This window comes from Sminthopsis crassicaudata, chromosome X (genome assembly GCF_048593235.1).
Source record: "Sminthopsis crassicaudata isolate SCR6 chromosome X, ASM4859323v1, whole genome shotgun sequence".
Lineage (NCBI taxonomy): Eukaryota > Metazoa > Chordata > Mammalia > Dasyuromorphia > Dasyuridae > Sminthopsis > Sminthopsis crassicaudata.
The window spans coordinates 72,409,879-72,433,863 of NC_133623.1; the positions used below are offsets into that span (position 1 = coordinate 72,409,879).

The 23,985-nt window shown below is 48.0% G+C and overlaps 1 protein-coding gene across 1 annotated transcript; it reads left to right on the forward strand.

Moving 5' to 3' along the window:
- The first annotated feature begins 1,671 nt into the window (after positions 1-1,671).
- Positions 1,672-17,634, forward strand: DUSP9 (dual specificity phosphatase 9). Its single transcript, XM_074277080.1, has 4 exons — positions 1,672-1,789; positions 3,842-5,602; positions 13,267-13,719; positions 15,159-17,634. Exons 2-4 carry the CDS (start codon positions 5,236-5,238, stop codon positions 15,488-15,490), a joined length of 1,152 nt encoding a protein of 383 aa, XP_074133181.1. The 5' UTR covers positions 1,672-1,789; positions 3,842-5,235; the 3' UTR covers positions 15,491-17,634.
- Positions 17,635-23,985: the final 6,351 nt, after the last annotated feature.

A 23,985-nucleotide genomic window follows, 5' to 3' on the forward strand; every position in this document is an offset into this window, starting at 1 on the left:
AATCGCCTCTCTCCACTTGTGCATGTCTGAACAATGATGACTCAGGGGGTTAGTCACAGCAAAAAGGCTGCTGCTGGTCACCTTCCCCCGTCCCTCCCTCAGCCCGTCCTAGCAACGGCGAGCTCCGGCTCTGGGGGCAGCCCTGATGCTCGCTGCGAACGCGGCTCCGAGGCGGGGGCCCGGCCGGCACGGAGCCCCCCCCCCCGCTGTAACGGACCTAGGAGTCCGCGGGGCTTCCCGGACCCCCGGTCTCCTTCTCCCCCACTGGGCCGGGCTGGCCTGGGATGGAGCTAGCGCTGCCCGGGGGGGGGGGGGGGGAGGGGGGAGGACGGCGTCAGTCCGGGTTATCCCGGTGCGGGGTCCCGGCTCGGCCAGCGGCCCGTGCAGGGGAAGGCATTGGGAGGAGGGCCGTGACCGCGAGGCTTCCCTGGAAGAGCCGTGCTAGTGAGACAAGGTCACTCGTGCTGTGCTCCCGAACCCCGGCTCGGCCCGAGCCCTGAAGCCGAGGAGGCTCGCGGCTTCCTGTGCCCTCCGTGCCCGGGAGGGGGAGGATGGCGCATTCTCCCGCTCCCTCATCACCCGGGGGGCCGCAAAGCCAACTGTGCCAGCCCCAGCCACGCTCACACGAGCCCCGGGGCCACGGGGCCCCTCCCCTACTTTAGCCCGGGGGCCACGAGAAGGGGGGGATGGGACCCTCCCCTGCTTTAGCTCCGGGATCGCGAGGGTGGGAAGGAGCCCCCCTCCCGTTGGGAACCGGGCTGCCCCTCGGCAGATCCCAGGGTCCGGAGTCTGAGGCACGGCCCGGGTGCTGGAGGCAGTGCCCACGTGGAGCTGGGCTGGGGGATAGCACTGGGTAAAGGCTAGAAACCTCCACAGGATTCAAAGTGTTCGCTCAGGTTTCCCCCCCCCCCCCCGCCCCGAGAGGGGGCGGTGGCAGTAGCAAGTGGCGGGAGGGGGGAAGAAAGGAGGAGAGAGAGGGGGGAGGAGGGAGGGAGGGAGGGAGAGAGGGAGAGGGAGGGGAGAGCGGAGAGAGCGAAACGGGGAGCGAGGGAGAGAGCAGAGAGAGGAGAGGGAGAGAAGGCACAGAGGCAGAGGGAAGAGTGAGAGCCGGGGAGGACGCCGAGCCCGGAGCAAGTCACCCGGGAGAGACGGACAAAACCGAAACAGGCAGAAAGGGAGAGTGAAGAGCGAGACCCGGAGAGACGGGGGCGGGAGCACGGAGGGGAAAAGAGGGACAGAGCGGAGCTAGACAGCGAGAGGAACGAGACTGCTGCTTCGGGGAGCGCCGGAGCGGAGAGCCGGGAGAAGCGCCACACAGCCGGAGACGAGGCTCGCCTCCCAGGTGCCCGGGTGCCTGTGGCAGCGGTGCGGGACGCCGCTCCCCGAGGTGCGGAGGAGGAGCCGAGCCGAGCCCGAGCCGGAGCCGAGCCGAGCCCGAGCCGGAGCCGGAGCCGAGCCGAGCCCGAGCCGGAGCCGGAGCCGAGCCGAGCCCGAGCCGGGAGAGGCGGCGGCGGCGGCGGCGGCGGCGGCGGCGGCGGCGGCGGCGGCAGCGCCGGGTTGCTCGCCCACTTGCCCCCGCCCGTTCGCTTTTGGCTGCGCGCGAGGCCGCTGGCTGCCCGGAGCTCCGGAGCTCGGCTCCCGCCCGCAGCGGCGGCCCGGGTGTCAGCGGCGGCGGCTGAGCGCGGCGCTCCCGCGCCACCGCCACCCCCGCCCCCCGGCTTCGGAAACTTCCCCCCGGCTGCGGCGGCGGCGGCGGCGGCCGAGCGCGGCTCTGCACCGATCCACTAAGGTGAGCGCGCGCCGGACCGACCCCTCCCTCCCCTCCCTCCCCTCCCTCCCCGGCCCTCTCCGCAGAGGCGCCCCCTCCCCGGCGGCCCCGCCGAGCGCTGGCCAGCCGGGAGTCCCTCGCACCCCCCCACCCCCGACAGCCGGGGAACCCGGAGGGGAGCGGGCGGGGCCGGCGGCGGCGGCTGGGCTGCGGGAGGCTCGGGGAGCTGCTTGCATAACCGCCACTCGCGGGAACCTCATCCCCAACACCCACACCCCGACACATCCCGACACCCCCGAACGTACGCGCTGCACAGCCCAACATACACGCATGCATGCGGCGCACTCACACACCAACGCACACCCTTAGCGCACACCCCCCAGCCCAACTGTCACACTCACACAGACCCAGCGCCACCGCCCGCGGCGTCTCCCGGCGCATCCCACCGCCGCGGCGAACGTCCACACTCGCAGCCCAGGTGCCCCGCGCTGCGAGCCACGGCCACGCCGCCCCCCGTGCGCCCTCAGCCCACAATGCCCACATTCCCCCTCGCGAGCCGCCGTCTCGCAGCTCGTCCCCGTCGCCCAGCAGCCTTCCAGCGCTCCCGGCGCCCCCACTCACACACGCCCCTGGAGCCGGCGCAGCAGCTCGGCGCGGCGCGCTCCCCAAAAGCTGCCCCCCGTGCACAGCATGGCCAGGGGTCAGGGACGCCTCGGGCCGGCGCCATCTCCCCGCCCCGGCCTCCCTTCTGAAGAAAATGAGGAGGGGGCACGGAGTGCGGCCGTGGAGAGCCCTTCGAGCTCCTAAAATCTATGTCCTGCTGCCACATCTCCACACTCTCACTCGGGGCCCTTGTGTAAGCTGCGTCTGGTCTCAGTTTTCCCACCTCTAAAATGGGGGGAGGAGGTTTCTGCCAGATTCGGCCCTCTGAATCTGGATCTTCGAAGGGAGGGAGGAGGGAGGTGCGCCCAGACAAGGCCCTTAGGCTCTTGACTCCGCCAGCCAGGGGCCGGTTTAATGCACCACACTCTGAAGCATCTTAAGCAATTGCTTCTGTGTTACTGGCTTAAGAGAGGGCCACGGTGCTGGGGAGCCAGGCGGGACGGAGGCTTCTCCAGTGCCTGGGACACAATGACCCTAGGGAAGAGGGCCAAAAGCCTCTGGGCTTCGCCATCCCCGCCCCCCCCTTTCTGGCTTGCTGGTTGTCCGTCTCTTTTCTCATACCACACTCGGGACAAACCAAAGTTTTCCCCCGTCAGGTAACTGGGGCTGGGGGCAGGGGGCGAGGGTGCACAGTCCTGGGGGGTCTCCCCACTCCCGCCTCCATGGAAGCCTCAGCCTTCGGCTGGCCACCTCTTCCTCCCCCACCCTCCAGTTCAGCACTCCTTTCTACAGGAAAGGACTGCACCACGGCTTTCCTTCCTCTGCCCTTACCCATCCCCCCTCTCAGCCCCTGAAATTACCCCAGTGTCCAAAGGAAAGATGGAAGCTGAGTGGAAGGGTGTCAGGAAACCGAGGCCCATACACACACACACACACACACACACACACACACACACACACACAAAGGTGCACATTCACAGACAGACAGATGTAGGTATTCTGAGACAAATACACACACACACACACACAAGTACACACTCAGACACACAAAGGTGCACATTCACACAGACAAATGTAGGTATTCTGAGACAAACACGCACACACACACTCAGACACACAAACATGCATTCACACAGACAGGGTATTCTGAGACAAATACACACACGCGCACACACACACACACACGCACAAACCCCAGTGTATCCGTGCCCATACTCCAAGAGGACCATGTGCACACGTACAAACACACACGTGCACATGCGTGTACACAGGCATCTGTCCCCACGTTTGAGAGGCGCAGACAAGCACACACGCAGGCACACAGACATGGGCCACGGCTCTTTCCTCCTTTTTTCCTCCCCATCCCCCTTTCCCAGCCAAGTGGGAAATTCCAGAGACTCGGGCTGTGCCCCCAGGCTCACCTACTGCTGGTCCCTTCGAGGATCTGATTGGTTTTCTCCAACTCTACAGGTATCAGCACCAGGTCAAGTCGGGACCGCTGCCCCAGCCCCCCCTCGGTCACTCCTGGGGGACTGAAGGACCTCCCCTCCCGGGCCAGCTTTTCTGGGAAGAGTCCGGCAGCCCCACCGGCCCCTCTCCCCTGGATTCTGCCCTGGATTGGTCAGCGTTTGGGATCCCCTCGAGCTCCCTAGGCACGTCGCAAAGCGCTTCCCAGCGCAGAAGCTAGGGGGAAGAAGGAACCCCTGCCCCTTAGCCAGCTCACATCTTCCTGCCTCTCCCTTCCCTCAATTCCATCTGTAGCCCAGCTGGAAGAACAGTCCCCTCTCCTCAGCTCCCACCTCTCAGAGCTCCAGATTCTCAGGACATCGGCTCACGTTGGCCTTGGACTCAGTTTCCTCAGTTTTATCTTCTCTGGAAGAAAACTTTGCCCACCAGACGAAAAGACCTCAGCCCCCTGAGAGCTGTAATTGTCCACTTGCGTTTATTGAAGACCCCTGTGGTCAAAAGGTCGCCTTCCCTCCCCTAAGAGAAAACGATCTTTCCCTCTTGTTCTCCATAAGATCCCACTGAGATAAGGGGCTGTGGGGCCCACTCTTATGACCTGGAGAATCAGCCTTCCCCTCTCCAAAAAAAAGTATTCTTTACCTTACAGGGAACTTTGAGCCTGGAAAGAAGGTTCTCAGATAGCGGCCCTCCTCTCCGGACCTCAGCGAGGGGTCCCCGGAAGCTGCTGGAGAACCCAGCTCGTGGCTCGGGGTGAAGGCCTCTTCCCTCCGTCATTAGGACAGGAAGGGCCAAGCTGCTGTGGCCACGTGAAGTGGCGGTGGGAGGTCAGGGAGCGAGGAGCTGTGATTGGAGCTCGGAGCAGGGGTGCCTGTTCCAGCTTCTTGGGGCTACCAGGTTCATTCCTAAAGCTACCGTGTGGGGAAGGCCCCCGGCAGGGAAAGCAGGCCCTCGGGTTTCCTAGGGGAGAGGCTTTGCCCAAGAAAGCCACTGGCAGCTCTGGGCAGCCGGCCTTTCGGCATTTTCCCTTTCCTCTCTATCTCTTTACAATAAGGAAAAAGTTGTCATCAATACTGTCCCTCTCGCTCTCCATTCCTACCAACTTGAGGCCCCCTTTCCGCCCCCACCGCCACACACCTGTACCCACACCTTGGAGAGGCCCTGCCCTGAGTCCTCGGGCTCTTCTGAGAGGGGCTGAGGCAGAAGTACAGATGGCTCCCAGACCTCATCCTCCCTATCTCTTCTCCCTTGCTTGAAAGACAGACACAGACAGACAGACAGACAGAGAGCAAGTGACCCGAGGAGAAAGTGAGAGAACCGGCCCGGCCACTGGGTCATGCCCATATCCATCGTCGGCCCCTCTGAAGAGATCGGGGGCAGCTCGCTAGTCATCTTTCTCCATGGAGGGCCTTGGAAGATCACCCCTGTGGCTGAGCAGAGAGCTGGCCACCCCCCAGCCTCAGCTGCTCCTCCTGGACTGCCGGAGCAGGGAGCTCTATGAATCAGGGCACGTCCAGGGGGCTCTCAGCGTGGCCCTCCCAGCCCTGCTGCTTCGAAGGCTGAGGAAGGGGAACCTGTCTGTGTGCTCCCTGCTCCCCAGCCCACTGCAGCAGCACCAGCAGCACCAGCCACTGGTCCCTCTGCCCATCCTCCTGTACGATGAAGGACGCTGTGTGGAGGAGGAGGAAGGGGAGGCAGCCCAGTCGGTGCTCGCCACCCTGCTCCAGAAGCTGCAAGAGGAAGGCCATCCCGCCTACTACCTGCAAGGTAGGTGCCCGGCCTGGGGAAGCCTGGGGAGGAGGAGGGAGGGGAGGGGGGAGAGGAGAGGCCGTGGGGCCTCCAGGAGCAGGGGGTTAAGTGCTGGTCTGTGAGGGAGGACCAAGCTACATCACTGACTGACTGAGTGAGCGAGAGCCAGCTTCTCTCCCTGCCAGAAGAGTAGAGACCCCCTGCCCTGCCTCCCTTACAGGGTCACAGGGCAAACTCCCGGGCAAACCTTCTTCTTCTTTCTGCCCCATCCAGCTTGCCAGATCTTATCTCCCTAATTATGTTTTTTCAGGGCTGTACCCTGCTCAGGCCTGCTTTGCCCAGACTTGCCCCTCCTATGGCCTAAGGGGAGGTTTTCCATGAGAAATTGAAATCAGCTGTCCTCTGCTTAAATCAGATTTTTAAAAAATCGAATTATGGTTTAAATGCAAGGGAGTAGCTGGTAACTTAAAGGCATCCTGTTATAGGCCTTTCTATAAAGTAAAGAATCCTTGTATAAATTGAGTCATCACCCCCTAATTTTCTGATTCAGAGATCTGGATTTTCATACACAGTGGATTCATGTCCATCGGCTGTGAGTGAGGAAGGAGTAGTGTTCCCACTAATGGGATACCTTTATGGTATATGTAAGGGTAGGACCTGACCTATCAGTCGGATCACATTGCTAAAAGAGACCTTAGAGGTCATTGAGTCCAAGCCCTTCATTTTGCAGATGAAGACGCGCCCATTCACCCAACTAGTAAGCATCTGCAGCAAGATTTGAACCTTGCCCTTCCTGACTTGAGCACGGTGCCCCATCCGCTAGGCCATACATGTCATTTCCTCCAATTCAATGAGGCAATAACCAAGAGGTGATATACTATGGCAGCGATGCATGCAGAGGCAAGGGTACCCAGCAGGAGCCAAGCAACAAAGATAACCTTTGACAACTTTGCACACAGTTGAGTTAGAGAGGAGGGTATCGAGGGAGAGTCAACACCGGTTAATAACACGGCAATACAGAAATCAAGTCAGCCGGTCTTGAGTGTTATTTTCCAGGCAGTGAATGGAAAGGTAAGGCTCTCGATATAGAGACAGCAGCATCACTGCATGGTCTAGTGGTCCTTCAAGCTGTTCTTAATTCTAAGTGGCTGGAGTGGCTAATGTGCTGGGAGAAGCAACAAGGAGCTGGCTTGTATGCACATCTTCCCAAGAAGTTGGGCTACTCCAGAGCATCAAACTGAGTCTGAACAATGGTAAAGCATATCACAGAGCCGGGCCTAGAGCTACAAATCTGATTTGGCAACTAAGTTCAGTCTCCTCTCCCTAAAGAAAGGTCACTTAACAGCAGAATATAGCTATATAAAATACTATCATTTATGTATCATATAAGTGTGTATACATTATATGGACGGTTAGGTGACACAGTGGATAGAGTACCAAGTGTGGAGTCAGGAAGACCTCCCACCATAACTTTGTGACTGTAGGCAAGTCACTTCACCCTATTTGCCTCAGTTTCCTCATTTGTAAAATGAGCCAGAGAAAGAAGCAGCACCACCCCAGTATCTTTGCCCAAATGGGGTCACAGAAAGTTGAACACAACTGAACAATCACAATATATGTGTATACCAATAATTGGTAACAGACATTATATATATATATATATATATATATATATATATATATATATATATATACACATACACACACACATACTTACACATAATAGACACAACCAAAAAAACAACTCAACAATATGTACAACTATGTATTCCTAGAATTTTTTGTGAAAATAAAACATTTCTTCTTTTTTTTTCCCCCCCTGAGGCTGGGGTTAAGTGACTTGCCCAGGGTCACACAGCTAGGAAGTGTTAATGTCTGAGATCAGATCTGAACTCGGGTCCTCCTGACTTCAGGGCTGGTGCTCTACCCACTGCGCCACCTAGCTGTCCCAACCTGCATTTCTTTTTAAAACTCCTTATTAACAATATTCTAGAGGGCCACAAGGTAATGATATACCTCTCCCCAACTCCACCCTCTGCCATACACACATATAAAATAGAATTTTTTTCTCTGTAAAATAAGATGCTCCCCATTTTCCAAAAAAGAAACTTAAGGATTTCCCTCTATTGAAAGAGCAAGAAATAGAAAAGTTTAGGAACTTTTTTTATTCTAAACATTCAATTGGTTAATGGTGTTCCAGCAGTATTTAGTAAGGTTTTCAATGTCAAGAGCTGAATTCTACCACCTTCACCCCCAAGAAGAACAGTCTGACTATGTATACATATTGTTATAACTTCTCATCTCTATCTCTTTTCTACCATCTCTTTTCATTAACTGACACTAAAATTCATCATGGTTATTGCCTGCTGTATCTGTTCGGTTTAGCAAACAGAATTTGAGTGTGTAATGTGTGCTGAACTCTGTGTCCAGGGCTGGGGAAGTTAGATAAGAAACTTCTTAAATAAGAAACAGTTGCTGACCTCATGGAACTTACAGTCTAGTAATGGGATATATGCAGATATCGGGACTAAACCATTATGCCTAAGTGAATAAGAGAGGTGTAGCACAAAATGTTGCATGGGATTGGGGGGAGCAAGGGGGGAGTGATCATTTCTGACTGGGAGGAATCAAATCCTCGAAGCATTTATGAAATGCTTGCTGCATGCAAGGTTCTGAAGATCCAAAGCAAGAGGAAACAGTCTCTGCCATGGGTATTTGAATTGGCTTGTGCAATGTTTGAATTGAAAAGAGGATGAGAGAAGTGGAGGACATTCCAGGTGAAGTACAAAGTGTGTAGGGAAGACTCTGGGGTGAGAAAGCACAGGGCATGTTTGGGGAGAGGGGGGAGATTTCAAATCAGATTGGACTCGAACCTAGGTCATCAAGGAAGTAGAGTCTGAAAAGGTGAAAAAGATAAGGCGAGACCAACTGTGATTAAAGGGTTTGGACTTTATATAGTAGGAAATGCATTGTCTTTCAGTTGTTTTTCAATCACGTCTGACTTTTGGGGACCCTGTTTGGGGTTTCCTTGGCAAAGATACTAAGTGGTTTGCTATTTCCTTCTCCAGCTCATTTTACAGATGAGAAAACTGAGGCAAACAGGATGGAGTGATTTGCCCAGGGTCTCACAGCTAGTAAGAGTCTGAGGCCAGATTTGAACTCAGGAAAAAGAGTCCTCTCCAGGCTCAATGCTCTACCCACTGCCCAGCCAGCCAGCTAGCTACTATATCAAGAGTTTGGGGGTAGGAGGGTGACATAGAGGTCACTTTATCTAGCCTCCTTATTTTGTGAATGAGTAACCTAAGGCCAGAAAGATTAGGTGTTGTCCCCAGGTCAATCAGGATTTGACCCAGGCATGGCTCCCTGACATGGTGCCAGACCGAGTAAAGGAATGATACATGCAGAAGAAAGGTCCTCTCATACTTGGCCAGTTTTCAAAAACTCAGGAATTGGTCACATATACTTAACACAGCTTTACTAGACAGAACAGAATCGTTCATTGATGACTCAGATCTTGCTTGGCCTCTGGGCCCCTTTTTTAATGTCGGTGATTACTGCTCAGGATTGTAAAAAAGAAAAGCAAAAGAAAAGGAAAGGAAAAAAAGAAATGCCACTGATTTACACTATCTGATTGTGGGCATTCGGGACACAATAAACCAGACCTTACTGTGTTGGCTTTGCATCAGGCAAGGGGGTCCTGTAATTACAGTCACATTGTGAAAATTCCCATTGTCCTAGACAGAAAAGGAAGAATGGAGGGTCAGTCACACTTGAAAATAGGATGTTCTAGGCAAGGGAGTGAAGAGAGCTTTGGATTTGGAACCGAGCATAGCAAGATCCTCCCAAAAATGCGATGCCAGAACTAAAGCCCAGACTCCAAATGGAGTCTGTCCACTGGAGAGGACACAGCCTCGGACACTAGTTCCTAAGGAGACCTAAAAGCTCATTCATTAGCTTTGGACTACCGTGCTTCATATGCTATGAAGTACGATACGGCATTTTTCAGTTGAATGGACACCTAAACCCGAAGCTCTGATATTGTATTTATGAAGGTTCTGGGAGTCACCTTAAGTTTCATTCTCATGAATGTGACCCACCCTTTGAGCCTGACACTGGACTGTTATCTAAGGTTATCTAAAAATTTGATAAGTATATTTAGCTGGAGGCAGCCAGATAACTAGACTGTGAGGTAGATAAAGAGCTATACCTGAAGTCCGGAAGGCCTGGGTTCAAATGTAGCCCCAGACTCTTTTTAGCTATGTGAATCTGAAAAGAAAGGAAATGAACATTTATTAAGTGCCTTCTATATGCCAGAGACTGAATAGTATCTCATTTGATCTTCCCAACATCTAGGAAGGTGAAGGGAAGTGCTATTGTTATTCCAATTTTACAGTTGAGGAAATTGAGGCAGATCAAGTGAATTGGCTGCATTACACAGAGTCTGAGGCTAGATTTGAATTCAGGTCTTTCTGACTTGAAACCCAGCACTTTACTGTATCACCTAGCTGTGCCTGATCTGCTTGTCTCAGTTTCCTGATCTGTAAAATAAAGGTAAAAATAACACCTACCTCCCAGGGTTAATGTATCAAATGATAAAATGTTTGTAAAGTATTTTGCAGCCCTTAAAGTTCTATATAAGTCATTATTATTATTATTATTATTATTATTATTATTATTATTATTATCAGTGATGATGGTGGTAGTCCTTCCCCTCCCAGACTGATATTTTTTGGTGGTGATAAAATAGGCCATTTTTTGTCTCAACCCTTACCCAGTCCTTAGTCATTAAATGGGTGTGGCCCCAAACTGAGACCTGGGAATGACCTTAATTTAGCAAGGCCAAAGTCACCCCCTGCATCTTGGGTCATCACCTTGCCAGTCCTCTTAATCTTTCTCTTGCCCCAGAACTTTGATGACCCTGGAGGAGAAAAGTGCAGTATTATTATTAGTATCCCTTTATAAAAGTCACAGATAAAGATGCTACATGGCACAGGCCCGAGCACGGGCGGACTCTAAAGTGGCAGCGTGGACAGACTCAAAGAACAGTCATTAAAAACTCACTCTCAGCTTGAAAGGTGCTCCCTGGAGGAATAGCCTAAGGATGTGTGCTCCGGCCTGGGCTGTGGGTATCTAAGGGATTCTGAGAGACCCCAGTAATATTCCATGAGAGTAGGAGACACAGCCTGAGCAGAAGAATGGCAAAGGGAATAGATACAACAGACATTGTGAAATTAGAAACAGCAGCCTTGGCACCCGACAGGGTGGCAGAGAGGAAGTGAGAAAAAAGAAAGGGTCAAGGAGCACACAGAGGTCATTAGCCCAGATAACTGAGAAGATGGGAGTGTCCTTGACAGATACTGGGAAGTTTAAAAGAACTCCGATTGGGGAAGAAAAGATAACCAAGTCCTGCATGAGATACGTTGAGTTTGGGTAGCTCACATGAGCGTCCATTTGGAAACGCCCTCTCCTCTCAGTCTCTACCCTCATCGCCTCTCACCTAGACTGCTGTGCTGGCCCCTCCGTGATTCCCATGCTCCCCTACTGTCTCCTCCACAGCCTGTCTTCCATACAGTTGCCAAATTGATATTCCTGAAATAGATGTGACCATGCCGGACCCCTACTCAAAAATCTCTGACTTTCTATCTCTAGAAAAAATGACAAATTCCTTCATTTGGCATTTAAAGTTCCCCTTTCCCCCTTCCTGCCTGCCTTCCCAGCCTTGTTGTAAATGGGCCTTGCACACGGTCCATTCCAGCTGGTTGTTGCCTGTTTGGGTCATTCCATCTCCCACATCCCCTCAGGGGCAAGGCTGGTCTCTCCTGTCTGGACGGAGCTGCCTCCGCTTCCACTTTTTTTTTTTCACAATTTCTCTCTTTTTTTTTATTAATTTTATAATTATACATTTTTGGACAGTATATATGCATGAGTAATTTTTATAACATTATCCCTTGTATTCATTTTTCCAAATTATCCCCTCCCTCCCTCTCCTCCCTCCCCCCGATGACAGGTAATCCCATACATTTTACATGTGTTACAATATAACCTAGATACAATATATGTGTGTAAATACCACTTTCTTGTTGCACATTAAATATTAGATTCCGAAGGTATAAGTAACCTGGGTAGATAAACAGTAGTGCTAACAGTTTACATTCACTTCCCAGTGTTCCTTCTCTGGGTGTAGCTGTTTCTGTCCATCATTGAGCAACTGGAAGTGAGTTGGATCTTCTTTTTGAAAGGCCTGCTTCCCTTCGGAGTCCAGCTTGCACTTCCAACATAGGGACCTCTCCTGTTGTCCCTTCAAGTCCCAGTTACTTTGTCCTTTTCAAAATGACTTTGTATATAATCGGTGTTTATCTGTATACATGTCGTATTTCCTTCAGGGAAGAGATAACCTGATTTTTGTATTTGTATTGCTGGCACATAGTAGGTACTTAAAGGTGTTTGTCAAATCGGACTGAAGATCCCAGGCATTTCATTGTAGCGTGAATTCAGACATCACACAGCCAAAGCTGATCTCCACCTGATAATTTATTTTATTTAACTGATGACAGCCGTCCTCATCAGAGCTGTTCTCATATAAGGCCTGTGCTTGTTGAATGCAGTGAAATGATTCATAGTGCTTGATCTTATTCCTGTGATTTCACTGACGTAGGGAGCTAATGGTGAGGAAATTCACCAAAGCAGATGAGCCGCTATTCTGCAACGTATAGTCCCAGAACATTGAGTGAGATATTAAGTAACTAAGCCAAGGTCATTTGGCCAATACATGTCAGAGAGAGGCCTTGAACTTGGCTGTTCCTGGCTCCAAAGTCAGCTCTTTAACCACTCGGCCAGCCTGCCTTTCATCCTTTCCTTGCCCACAATTATTTGGTATATTCACTGTCCCTGGCACGTAGCAAGCACTTAATAAATGCTCACTCCATCTACCTACCTATATAACAGCCCATAATGGGGACAGAAACTGCAAACTCAATAAATAATCATTGACTTGGAAGTAGAGCTTTCAATATGGGTATCCGTGTGAGCATATTGATCATGGAGCACCGAGCCTTTTAGAAGGCTGTGTGATAGGATTGAGATCAGCTGGGGTCAGACAGGGAAGATGCGCAGAGCGGGTACTGGTTTGACCCCAAATTAGAGATGACGACGACACATGAGGGAATCTCCCACCCCACTCAGTCCCTGGATGTTCACTTTCTCTTAATAGGATGGAATTGGCCCAGTCTAGAGACCGGCTAGGTTCTTTTAGGCACCGTGCCTACCATAGCTACCGGCTATTTAGGCTCTTCCCAGCCCAGGAACGACTTATTGGATTCTCGAGAACATCATCTCTAGTCAGCATGGCTTTTCCCATAGAAATGGCACGTAGCTTATAAAACAATAGTATAAATGAGATATGGGAACACTGTATTTGCTGAGGATAAATGGAGTGAACAATGTGACACAGAACTTAGAGAAAGAAAGCCTCTACGCACAATGTAGTGTCTTCTCCGTTCTTAGTCCCTACCAATTGTCTTTTCTATTCTAAGGAAGACCTTGAAATCCTTTCAGTGTTTGTGGGTTTAGGTTCTGGGCCACGGCACCGTTACCACTTCAGCCACGTCGAGTCCTTACTGTCCTGTTCTAGCACTGTGTGTCTTCATTTTCTTCACGGCTTTTCCCCTTTCTCCCTACTACAGGTGGCTTTAGCAAGTTCCAAGCTGAGTGGCCACACCTCTGCAAAACAAAGCTCGATGCCCCCTGTGCCAGTAACTCACTAGTGCCTGTTCCAGCACCTGTGGTGGGCCTGGGAGGCCTGTGCCTCAGCTCAGACTGCTCAGATGCTGAATCAGACCCAGACCGAGACACGCTGAGCTACAGTCTGGAGTCAGAGGGTGGGAGCCCTCCACCACCGGGACACCCCCCATCCTTACCTGTTCAAATTCTCCCCAACCTGTACCTGGGTAGTGCTCAGGATTCAGCCAACATGGACATGCTGGCCAAGCTGGGCATCCGCTACATCCTCAATGTCACCCCCAACCTGCCCAATCTCTTTGAAAAGGACGGCGACATCCACTACAAGCAGATCCCCATCTCTGACCACTGGAGCCAGAACCTCTCCCAGTTTTTCCCAGAGGCCATTGACTTTATTGGTGAGTTGTTGCTAACCAGAGATACCCCTGTCTTTCCAGGGGTGCACACACACATCAGACTCACACATTATCCCGTCTCCCCTCAATATTTTCTGTCTTCTCACATGCTTAGGTGAGCAGAGAGTAGGGAGCAGTTGTGTATGGGGCCATGGCACCAGCCCCGCTGGCCCACACTCATGCCCACCTGGGCCTAAGTTTCTCTCTTCATCGCTCTCCCTCCTAGGACTTCCTCTTTTCTCACCTCTTTCTCTTCCAACTTTTTTGTTTCCTCTAAAACTCACATCCACAGAATGATGAGAAGGTAATATAGTGTTAAAGCTCATGAGAGAGGGAAGAACGCTGCCGTGGGGTGCTCTTAGAGGACAGATTTGAACTGGGCCTTAAAGGCCAGGAAGGATCTCAGCTAAGCAGGGGAATGGAAGAGAATGATTCCACATGAGGTATAAGGGTAAGAAAAGGCCAGTAGAGAAGGAAGCTGCTGAGGCTGGAGCTGAGGGAGTGGGATGTTGAAGGCAGCACTGGGGGATAACGAATGAAAACAGAAGATGAAGAAAAAGAAGAGCCTGGGGCTAAAGCTGGAAAGGACCTCCGAGGTCAGAGTTCCATCTCCTCGTTTTGCAAAGGAGGAAACTGAGGCCCAGGGAGGGGGAGGATCCCAGATTTAGAGCCAGAAGGGATCTTAGAGGTCGTCTACTTCAACCCCCTCATTTTGTAGGGGAGAGGCCTTGCCCAGAGTCACAGAGATAGCAGAGCTTTGAATACATGTCCTACCCTCACTTGGCTTGCAGTAGCTGAAGGGATTGCGACCTGTATTGGTGGAGAGAGGGCCCCACATGAATGTGCTGAAATAAGAAAACATACTCAATAACCGTCATCTGGAGAGCATTTAGAAAGATAAAAGGAAGCCGCCCATTCTAAATCCATCATCCTTGACACTGGATGTCCAAAATAGGCCTACTTTGAGTTTGCAAGCTGGGGAATTGGGTTTCCCAAGAGAAGACAATTCCATTTTCCCAGGGTGGGGCTGGGGTGGGGTTAATGTTGACACTGCAGCAGCTGAGCTTAGTATTGTGGGGGATAGGATGAAGGGCGAGATACGTCCTGTATAAACTAACTTCTTGAATCTCTCCCTCTCCCTCCCTCCTTCTCTCTGTCTGTCTGTCTGTCTCTCTCTCTCTCTGTCTCTCTCTGTCTCTCTGTCTCTCTCTGTCTCTCTCTCTCTCTGTCTTTCTCTCTCTCTCTCTCTCTCTCTCTCTCTCTCTCTCTCTGTGTGTGTGTCTCTGTCTCTCTCTCTCTGTCTCTATTTCTCTCTCTCTCTCTCTCTCTCTCTCTGTGTCTCTGTCTCTCTCTCTCTCTCTCTCTCTCTCTCTCTCTCTCTCTCTCTCTCTCTCTCTCTCCCTCTCTCTCTCTGTTTCTCTGTCATTTTCTACCTCCCTCAGATGAAGCTGTGTCCAAGAACTGTGGGGTGTTGGTCCACTGCCTGGCTGGCATCAGCCGCTCCGTCACCGTCACTGTGGCTTACCTGATGCAGAAGCTTCACCTCTCGCTTAACGACGCGTACGATCTGGTAAAGCGGCAGAAATCCAACATCTCTCCCAACTTCAACTTCATGGGACAGCTTCTGGACTTCGAACGCAGCTTGAAGCTCAAGGGCGAGGGGCCCAGGGACCAGAGGGATGGAGAGGGAGTGGGGGAGAACCATGCCCCGACCCCCCCCTGTTTCTTCACCACACCCACCGGTGATGGTGTCTTTGAACTGGACTCTACCTAAGGGATGGGGCAGGGATGGGGCTGGGTGGAGGTTAAGGACCGCTCTCCATTGAGAATTCTTGACCCCAAACCCAGGGGACTCCACGGAAGTTGGGGGGACCCCAATACCTCATACGAAGAGACAAGAGCTAAGAACCCAGAACCTTTTGCCGTTTCCTGCCCCTTTTAAAGTGGTGAAAGGGGAAAGACCTTTTCTAGCCACTTGAAAAACCAAACTTCAGCAAGAATCTGAACGTGCCTATTGACCAGGTATTGACAGTAATGTTGATACTGCTGCCCCGCACCCCCGCTCCTGGAGCCCCCAGCCAGGGCACAGAACCCCTGGGGCTCACTCAGAAGCCCTCCGTTGGAAGGTGGCACCATTGCGGGTGCCCTGCCTCTTCTGGGACTGGAGGGCCAGAGTTGGGAGCCAATCGACAATGCAAGGCAGCCGCACTTCTCAAGTGCCTGCTCGGTGCCGGCTCTGAGGAGGTTGGGGCTGGGGTCGCCTTAGAAGTGGAGTTTTTCCAACCCTGCTGGTTCTCCGAGCCCGCAGCCAGGGCTCCTTAATGACTCAGGACACGAACCTGTGACCTAGAACCAGCGCCTCCTTCTTCCCCGCCTCCTTCCTCTCCAGGAAAGCCCTCGAGCCACCTCAAGCTACAGAGCAGCAGCAGGCTGTGGACAAAGTGAGCCCCACTGAAGAGGTTAATCCTCCCACTTCAGGTGGGTCAGGCCACGCAATAGCTGGTCTAGAACCTGGACCTTCGAGACCCAGGTCAGGAAAATCCACTTCTATACCTTGTCCAGAACTTTCTGTTTGAGAGCCATACTTTCTCTCCTCAAGAGGACAGCTCTTGGGGTATCTGGGACTCAGATCTGAAACCTGCCACTCTAGAACTTAGATGTTCCAGGCCCCACATCACCATGCCATACCTCAGCCATCAGCTTGGTGGTGGTTTTGTGTGTGTGTGTGTGTGTGTGTGTGTGTGTGTGTGTGTGTGTGACTGTGTTCTGGGAAGGGGGAGGGCAGTGTGCACATGGTTCTGGGCCAGGAGAACTTCTTGTGGGGATTTCTGAGCCCCAGAAATGGAATAGCTATCAGAGAAGGAATGTCCGTGTATTTCATTTTTCAGGGGGGAGGCTGGAAGGATTTGGGGGGAGTTGGGTGGGGGGGAGGGGTGGTGTCGGAGCTGCGAGTCGGATTCCAGACCCAACATCTGGCTTTCTGACTATTTATATACTAGATTTTTCAAAGAGATTGTTTTTTGTTCGTTTGTTTTCTCTTCCCCCAGATATGTCTTAGAGGGGCAATTGGATAGGGGTCTCGGAGACTGAGGATGATTAAACTGTGGCTAATTCTGGTTACTATTTCTAAGCAGGCAGGTCAGGAGCTTTTCCAGGGAGAGAAAGAATGGGTGAAAACTCAATGGAGACAGAGACAACCAGATCCAGAGATGGTGTTGTTGATTTGGTTTGGTTTGGTTTGGTTTTTTGGATGGGAGGAGGGTACTTAAGACACACACACACACACACACACACACACACACACACACACACACACACACTCACCCATCCATCCATCTACAGAGGTTCACACATATCCAGACACACCCAGGCATGCACACTGTGAGCAAAGACTGTACGCACAGTGTTGGGCCAGGGCAGGACCAGCAGGCATGGATGGTACAGCCATGGGCTTTGGCTAAGTCTTCTCACCCTCCCGTATAGAAGAAGGGACATGGCACTTGGTTTCTTTTGGCAGATTCGATCTGTAATAAGCATTTTACGGAGGGCAAAAAAACAAAAAAAAAAAACCAAGGAAGGTACCATTTTTATCATCGTTGGGGAGGAAGGATTGTGGTAAAGGGCAAGGCTTCTGGGGAGGCAGATCTGTGTTTGAATCAAAATCTCCATTCTTAATTCCATCCGCACCTGATTTTCAGTAAGAGTTATTCTGATGATCAATATTATCGTCTATTTCAATCAATGTTATCAGAAGCATCATCGTGGATATAAGCTAAGCTTCTTCCGGCCCCAGATTCCCAGCTGCTGATTGTGTTTGTTTTAGCGCCAAGGCTTTGTTCAACTTGGAGAAAACCCTCTAGTGGTATGGCCTACGGCTCTTTCCTTGCTATATTAAAAATAACTGACATTTATACAGCACCTTCAAGTTTGCAAATTGCCTTATTTACATTCTCTCATTTGAGTCTCACAACATTCCCAGGCATTATTATCCCTGTTTTACAGATGGAAAAACTGAGGCTCAGAAAATTGACAACAATTTGCTTATGCTCATACATAGAGCATCTGGGGCCAGATTTAACCTAGGTTTTCCTGATTTCAAATCTAGAGCCCTAGCCACTAGGTTGTCCCTCCTGCTCTTACCCTTGACTTTTTTTGGACCGTGTTTTAATCTCTGCCTTGGATATGGGTACAGATGGCATGTTTATCACATTTGTGAATTATATGAAACCGGAAAGGGTAGCCCACATGTTGGATGGCAGAGCCGGGATCTAAAAGGACCTTAATAGGCTAGCATGATGGGTTGGATTTAATAAGATGGAGTTTAACAGGCATACAGGTAAAGCTGAGCCATCGCTCAACAAGTCAATTATACAAATATAAGATGGGGAGGGAATGGTCAGATAATAGTCTTTAAAAAAAAAAAAAAAAAAAAAAGACCTAAGGGGTACAGCAGATAGAGGGCCACTTCACCTGTCTGCCTCAGTTACTTCATCCATAAAGTGGGGTTAGGGGCAGCTAAGTGGCTGGGTGAATACAGCACCAGCTCTGAAGTCAGGAGGATGTAGGTGCAAATCCAGCCTCAGACACTTGATACTTACCAGCAGTGTGATCCTGAACAATCATTTAACCCCACTGCTTGGCAATAATAACAACATAAAGTGGGGCTAATAATAGAACCTACTAAGGCTTTGATTGGTGTCGTCTAGATAAAATAAGTTGATATTTAAAGAAAATAAAATGACCAGAGCAAAGTGCAAACTCAACACAAGTTAACAATGTGATAACACAGCCTAAAAGCCAATACAGTCTTGGGCTGAATTGGTGGAAGCAGAGGTGGGGCACAGGAAGTGACAATCCCATTATGTACTGTTCTTCTCAGAACATGTCTGGCACGTTGCGGTTGCTTCTGGCCTTCACGTTTTGGGAAAGATACTTACAAAATCTGGGGTCCTTCCAGAAGCTGGTGAGCAGGGTGCTCCATAAAATATGAGAAATGCTTCGAGGAAACAGTCGGCCTATCTAGAGCGGAGAAATTAAAATTGAGGCAGAGGCAGGGGGAGCATGATTGATGTCCTCAAGTATTTGAAGCACTGTTATGTGGGAGAAAGAATTAGATTTAGGATCAAACACTCAGAAATCTTAGAGCTTATCTGATTAAAACCCTACTTTTTTTACATGGGGAATCTGAACCTCAGGAAAGTTAGCAAGTAAATGCAGAGCCAGGATTGGAAAGGAGGGCTCCAAATCCAGACCTCTTTCCGCTTGGTTCTAGATAGTGCCACTAAGAATCATGGGGAAAAGTTGCAAAGAGATGTCAAGGGAAAATTGGTAACAAATAGAATGGACTGCCTCTGGGAGTCTCTCCTTGGAGGTTCCCAAGTAGGGCCTAAAAGACCATGCGGGATGAAAAGAGAGAGGGAGTTCCTGTTCAAGTAACAGGCAAGCTGAATGACCTTGGGGTCTATTCAGTTTGCAGATTCTGTGATTCACTGGAACCCTTTAAGCAGGGGGCCAGTTAAACCCAATGGGTGGTTTGGCGCCCAATTAAGTTAAAAACAAACTCGAACCTAAAATGACTATGACAGATTGACTTTTTCAGTCCTATCAACTTTCAGAGCTTCTTATCAAAATCCTCCATGGAGAGGGAACCCATCACCTTCCATGTCTCATGATTGGGAGGTTTTTACTGAATCAAATTAAAATTGGCCTTTCTGCTACTCCCATCTTTTATTCTGACTTCTTCCCTCTAGGATTAAGCAAAATGAGGTTGATCCAATATGAGAGCTGTCACATGGTCAAGACAGTTCTCTTGTCACCCCCAAATCTTCTCCAGCCTCCAAGTCCCCATTTTCTTCCAGTAATTGGCACGTTACCATCTTGGTGGCTCTCCCTTTCACTCTGCCCAATTTGTCGATGTCTTTTTGAAAATGTAGCAGCCACAGATAGATAGAAAGGTCCAAAGACCTACAAAGTAGATATCAGTTGAAGAATAACTAAACAAATTGTAACATATAAATGTAATGAAATATTACCCTGCCATAAGAAACAGTCAATGTAAAGATTAATATAAATATTATCCTGCCATAAGAAACAATGAATATGAAGAATAATATAAATTAATATAAATATTACCCTGCCATAAGAAACAATGAATATAAAGAATAATATAATTTAATATACATATTACCCTGCCATAAGAAACAATGAATATAAAGAATAATATAATTTAATATAAAAAATTCAGAGAAATATGGAAAGATATTGGAAAGATGACATGATACAGAACAAAGTAAGCAAAACCAAGAAAACAATTTACACAATTACTACAACAATTTAAATAGGGCATAATAACAACTGAAATGGAACACTATGTACTTATGATAATTAATCTTGACCATAAATAAGAGAGGAGAAAATTAACTTCTATCACTTCTTTGTAGAAGTGGAACTCTATGGGTGTCAAACCCTGCATATGCTGTCATACTCCATTGATGTGTTGGTTAGTTGTACTAGGTTGCCTTTTCACTCTTTTTTGTATTCTTTCTTATAAGGGGTGACTTCCTAGGAGAGGAAAGGGGAGTATGTATTTGGTAATGAAGGTGATGTAAAAAATAAAATATCCAAGAAAAATTTTTAGAGAAAAAGGAAATGTAGCACCCAGAATGTTCTACATGTGGTCTAGCCAGGACAAAATACAATGGGACTCTTACTTCCCTTGTCCTAGGTACTGTTACTAGTAGTTACAGTTCCTGTCTCTCCTAATGTAGCCAAAGATTTCCTTAGTTGTCTTGGCTTCCATAGCACACTCATGTCATATTGAGCTTGCAGATCATTAAAGACACCAGAACTTTTTCAGGAGAATCACTAGCCACATCTTCCCCACCTTGCACTTATGAGGTTGATTTCTTGAATCTTATGAAAAAAATTGATCTCTAGCAAATTTAATTGTATCACTTTTGGACCAATATTCTAGCTGTCAAGATTTGCTATCCCTTCCACCTTTGGGTCATCTAAAAATTTGAGCAACATACCATCTAAAACTTTTTCCACATCACCGATAAATATAGTAAGTAGTACAAGATCTGAATCCCTGAGGGACTCTACTAAAGCCCCCTTCCAAGTTAATATTTAATGACTGCTCTTTGAGTCAACCAGTTCTGCCATAAACAAATCATAGTCTCGTTTATTTCTCTTTGTCTTGTCCAGAAATTTAGGACACGAGACTTTGTCAAATTATTTGCTAAAATCAAGGTGAAATAATAATATGATAAACCACTATCTAATTTATCTTTAAAAGAGAGAGGAAAACCAGATTACCTGAATAAAAAAATATAGGAGGAAATCACAACAAATAGCTATAAAATTACAAAATATGCAAATTAACAAAATAAGAAATAGGCGACCTAAACAAACCCAATTTCAGAAAGAAAATTTAAAAGGGACATAAGTGAATTTTCAATGAGAAAAAAAAAGCACCAAGGAGACTAGCAAAAATGGTACAGTAGGCCGGGGGAAGTGTTACAGACCAACTCTTCCTCAGTTACTCCAACAAAGACCTAGAATGGGTATTCGATCTAGTCTTGATCCAGAGAGCCAAAGAAAAGTCACAATGAATCATTTTTCCAGCTCTGATTAGCATAAGGAGGCAAGCAGAGGCCTGTGCATATAGAGGATAAGATCTAGGCAGGAAGATGCCCTGGGCCTTCCTGGAGCCTGTGGCTGTGTTCCAGAGGAAGGAGCTGTTAAAGATTACAACGGGGACAGGCTTGACACTCACTGTGCAGAGAACAAGAACAGGAGCTAACTGGTACCTTTGCCAGTGGTACCTCAGAATTGGGTGATAGATTTAGTCTGTACTGAGGAGGGGATCTGCTTCTAAGAATGGAAACAGTCGTGGTCTGAAGTTGTGTCCTGAACAAGCAGCAAGAAAGAGAATGAAGAGTTTAATAACATGAAGTACAAAACCTTACCCATGCAATAGACCTCTGGAAAATTAGACTGGATCAAATGGAAGTTAATGATTCCATCAGACAACAAGAAATATTAAAACAAAGCCAAAATACTGAGGAAATAGAAGAAAAAACACAGTATCTTATATCACAAACAACTGCCCTGAAAAACAGATCAAAGATGATTTAAGAATCATTGTACTACCTGAAAAGCAAGATAAAAGTCTCAACATCATACTTTAGGGCATCATGAAAGACAATTTCCCAGGTCTACTGAAGAAGAGGTAAATGTGTCAAAAGAAGGGATCTACCAATTACTTCCTGGAAAAGAAATCCCAAAATGAAAGTTTCTAAGAATTCCATAGCCAAAATCCAGAGTTTTCAGAGCAAAGTGAATATATTGCAAGCAGCCAGAAAGGAAGAGTTCCAAGTACTGAGGAGCCACAGTGAAGACCACACAAGATTTAACAGCTACTACTTTAGAGGAGCAGTGAACTTGGAATACAATACTCCAAAGAGGAAAAGAAAAAAACTTATAATCAAGAATAAGTTACCCACAAAATTTAAATATAATCCTATGGAGGAGGAAGTATACATTTAACAAAATAGAAGACTTCTAACTATTCTTGATGAAAAGACAAAATTTAAATAGAAACCTTCACATACAGTCATAAGTAAAGAAAAATAAAAAGGTACGTATGCAAGCAATGGAGGGAAAATTAGAGTGAAATATTTATATGTCTGTCCTCAGAACTGTAATGGGAGTCACAGAGGAGTTGAATTAGACAAGGGATTTAGGACTGGTTTTGTTGCATTTTGATAGTCTTAGGGGAAAAGAAGTGGAGGGGAAAGGGATACAATAGAGTATGAAGGGAGAAGGAACTTAATCTCCTACCATGTTGGGAGGAGAGAGGTAGGAGACACATAGACCTTGCTTTCTAATGATCTGCTTAAAAGGTAAAATGCACACACAGTTGGGTGGAGAAATACATTTAACTCAACAGGGAAACAGGAAGAAATGGGGAGAAAGAAGGGGAAATAAGGAGGGAATATTCAGGGAGGAATTAGTCATAAGCAAAGTACACTGTAACTGTTGGAATGTGGATTGTGAAGACAGGCTTAAAAAGGAAGAAAGAAAGGGGAAAAAAGACCCAGCGACTGGGGTTTGGGGGAGAAGAAAAGAAGTAGAGGAACAGAGGAACAAAAGCAGATTTAAATAAGTCTAGAGCATTGGTGAGAAGCTCATTCTTCTCTTGACACCTTAAAAAAAAGTGCCAGAAAAAAAAAAAAGAAAGAAAGAAAAGTATAAGAGAACAGAATGGAGGGAAACAATGGTCATAACTTAGAATGTGAATCAGATAAACTCACATAAAACAGAATAGAAGAACAAAATGGATTAGAATACCGAATCTAGTGATCTGTTTTTTACAAAATATACACTAGAAATATAAAGATTAGCAACTAAAATTAAGTACTAGAACAAAATAGATTATGCTTCAATTGACCTCAGAAAGACAGGGTTAGCAATCATGTCCTCAGACAAGGCAACAGCAAAAATAGACAATTAAAAGAAACAGAGTAAAAGAAAAAAATCAGTTAATTAACTTAGATTTAAAATTAAGTTATTTAAAGAAAAATTAAAATAAACAAAATATCATAATGGATTATCTGGTGCATCCACATTACAGAGCTGTGAGGATTAAACAAAATAATATTTGCCAAAAGTGCTTAGCACAGTTTCTGACACTTAGTAGGAACTACAGAAATGCTTATTCCCAGCTTTAATGATAGCTACCATAGAAAAGTGAATTAATATCAGTACTTACCATCTATGGATCCAATGGCATAGCTAGCTAAATACTTAAAGAAAAAGCTAAAACCAGTTCCAAGAAGAAAATACATAGTAAAAGTATAATAACAACAGATCTCAATGTATTCCCTTTCAGAAATAGGTAAACATAGCAAAAGAAAATGAGAGCAAAGTTAAGGACCTGAATAGAGCTCTACAAAAGTTAGATATGATAAAACCTCTGGTGATTAGTGAATAGAGATAAAAAAGAGTATACATATCTCTCTCCATCAATGGCTCCTTTACAAAAATCGACAAAGCTCCCAAACAAATACAGAAAAGCAAAAATGTTAAACACAACTTTCATTGGCCACAGCACAATACAAATTGTAGTCCCTAAAAGGTCACTGAAAAGAGAATTCAAAATTAATTAGAGACTATATAACTTGATCCTCAAAAAATTATTGCATAAAAACCTAATCATAATACTGATTTTATTAAAGGTAACAGTGAAACAGCATGCCAAAATTT

Coding starts and splice junctions, on each gene's coding strand:
- DUSP9 (XM_074277080.1), top strand. CDS start 5,236: ATGGAGGGCCTTGGAAGATCACCCCTGTGGCTGAGCAGAGAGCTGGCC. Junction 5,603..13,266: donor TCCCGCCTACTACCTGCAAG/GTAGGTGCCCGG, acceptor TCCCTACTACAG/GTGGCTTTAGCAAGTTCCAA. Junction 13,720..15,158: donor AGAGGCCATTGACTTTATTG/GTGAGTTGTTGC, acceptor TACCTCCCTCAG/ATGAAGCTGTGTCCAAGAAC.